A 1,073-nucleotide genomic window follows, 5' to 3' on the forward strand; every position below is an offset into this window, starting at 1 on the left:
CAGTGATACCTGAATAACAACTTTTGTTTCAGGAGGTAATCCTTCTAGCTGCTTAGGCTTCTTAAACATTTGATGACACTGGGTGTTGTGCTCCCTTTTCTCTTTACAAGTTAAAAACTGTAGCCAACATTTGGAACAGTGGTGAAAACTCTTTGCCCAGTGGTGTCTATAATGACATATGTATAGTGTTGCAGTTTTAAAAATTTGGAGACAAAAGGGGCAAAGTAAATTCTTAGTGTTAGTATGGTATGCTCGGAAATGTGCATCCACATCTGCAAAGAATGATGATCTGTAACTGCAAACCTGGCATACATAGGGCATTTCACCAGGCTTGTGATTGTCTTTCATGTGCTGTAAGAGAACCTGATCTGCCTCAAAGGACAATTCACAGATTTTACAGACTGTGCAGGGCTCCTAGGAAGTGTGGACACTTTCAATGTGACATTGCAACTGGAAGGGAATAGGAAACAGGTGGTAGCAGTGCTGGCAGGTGGTGTGGTATTTCCAGCTGTCACCTCTCAGCCTCTCAAGTTCCAAATGGTGCTTCATGTGATTCATAAACTCAACATTTTTTAGAACTTTCAAGCAGCTGCGGCATTTAAAGGCTGTGTGAGTTTTAGGTTCTTGCTCCCCATCTCCTATATGCTGTCCATAGTAGAAGTCATGAAGTAACACAATCAGATTGCCTTCTGTGGGATCAGCAATCTTATTTTGACTTGATGCACTTGGAAAGTCAGTTTTTGTCAATCCATTTCCCCCTAAAGGACTTACAGGCTTGCAATGAACATTGTCCTTTGGAAAAGCTGTTGGACAAGGTTCTCCACTCTGAACATGGCTTAATGAGGTATGAACACTGTCTGGTGTGCTTTGCTGAGTAGTCACTGTATGAAAAATACCTGAAAGGGACAAAGCTAAAGAATGTTCTCCTATAATTCCATCACTGAGTGTAGGCCTTTTGGGACTTGTGCTACTTGTTTCAGAAGTGGAAAGTCGCTTTGATACATGAGGACTTTTATTCATAGCTCCTGCAGAAACTGCTGTTTCTACTGGATGCTGCAATGAACTTGTGAAGG

At 41.7% G+C, this 1,073-nt stretch overlaps 1 protein-coding gene across 1 annotated transcript in view; it reads right to left on the reverse strand.

Moving 5' to 3' along the window:
* LOC105000158 (zinc finger protein 280B-like) overlaps positions 1–1,073 on the reverse strand; it is a 31,805-nt gene that overhangs the window by 24,043 nt on the left and 6,689 nt on the right. The window contains 1 exon segment of the mRNA XM_010855860.1: positions 10–1,073. This exon segment is cut by the window's right edge and continues 8 nt beyond it. Coding sequence (XP_010854162.1) covers positions 10–1,073 — 1,064 coding nt within the window.

The sequence above is a fragment of the Bison bison genome, unplaced genomic scaffold (genome assembly GCF_000754665.1).
Source record: "Bison bison bison isolate TAMUID 2011002044 unplaced genomic scaffold, Bison_UMD1.0 scf7180017864368, whole genome shotgun sequence".
Classification (NCBI taxonomy): Eukaryota; Metazoa; Chordata; class Mammalia; order Artiodactyla; family Bovidae; genus Bison; species Bison bison.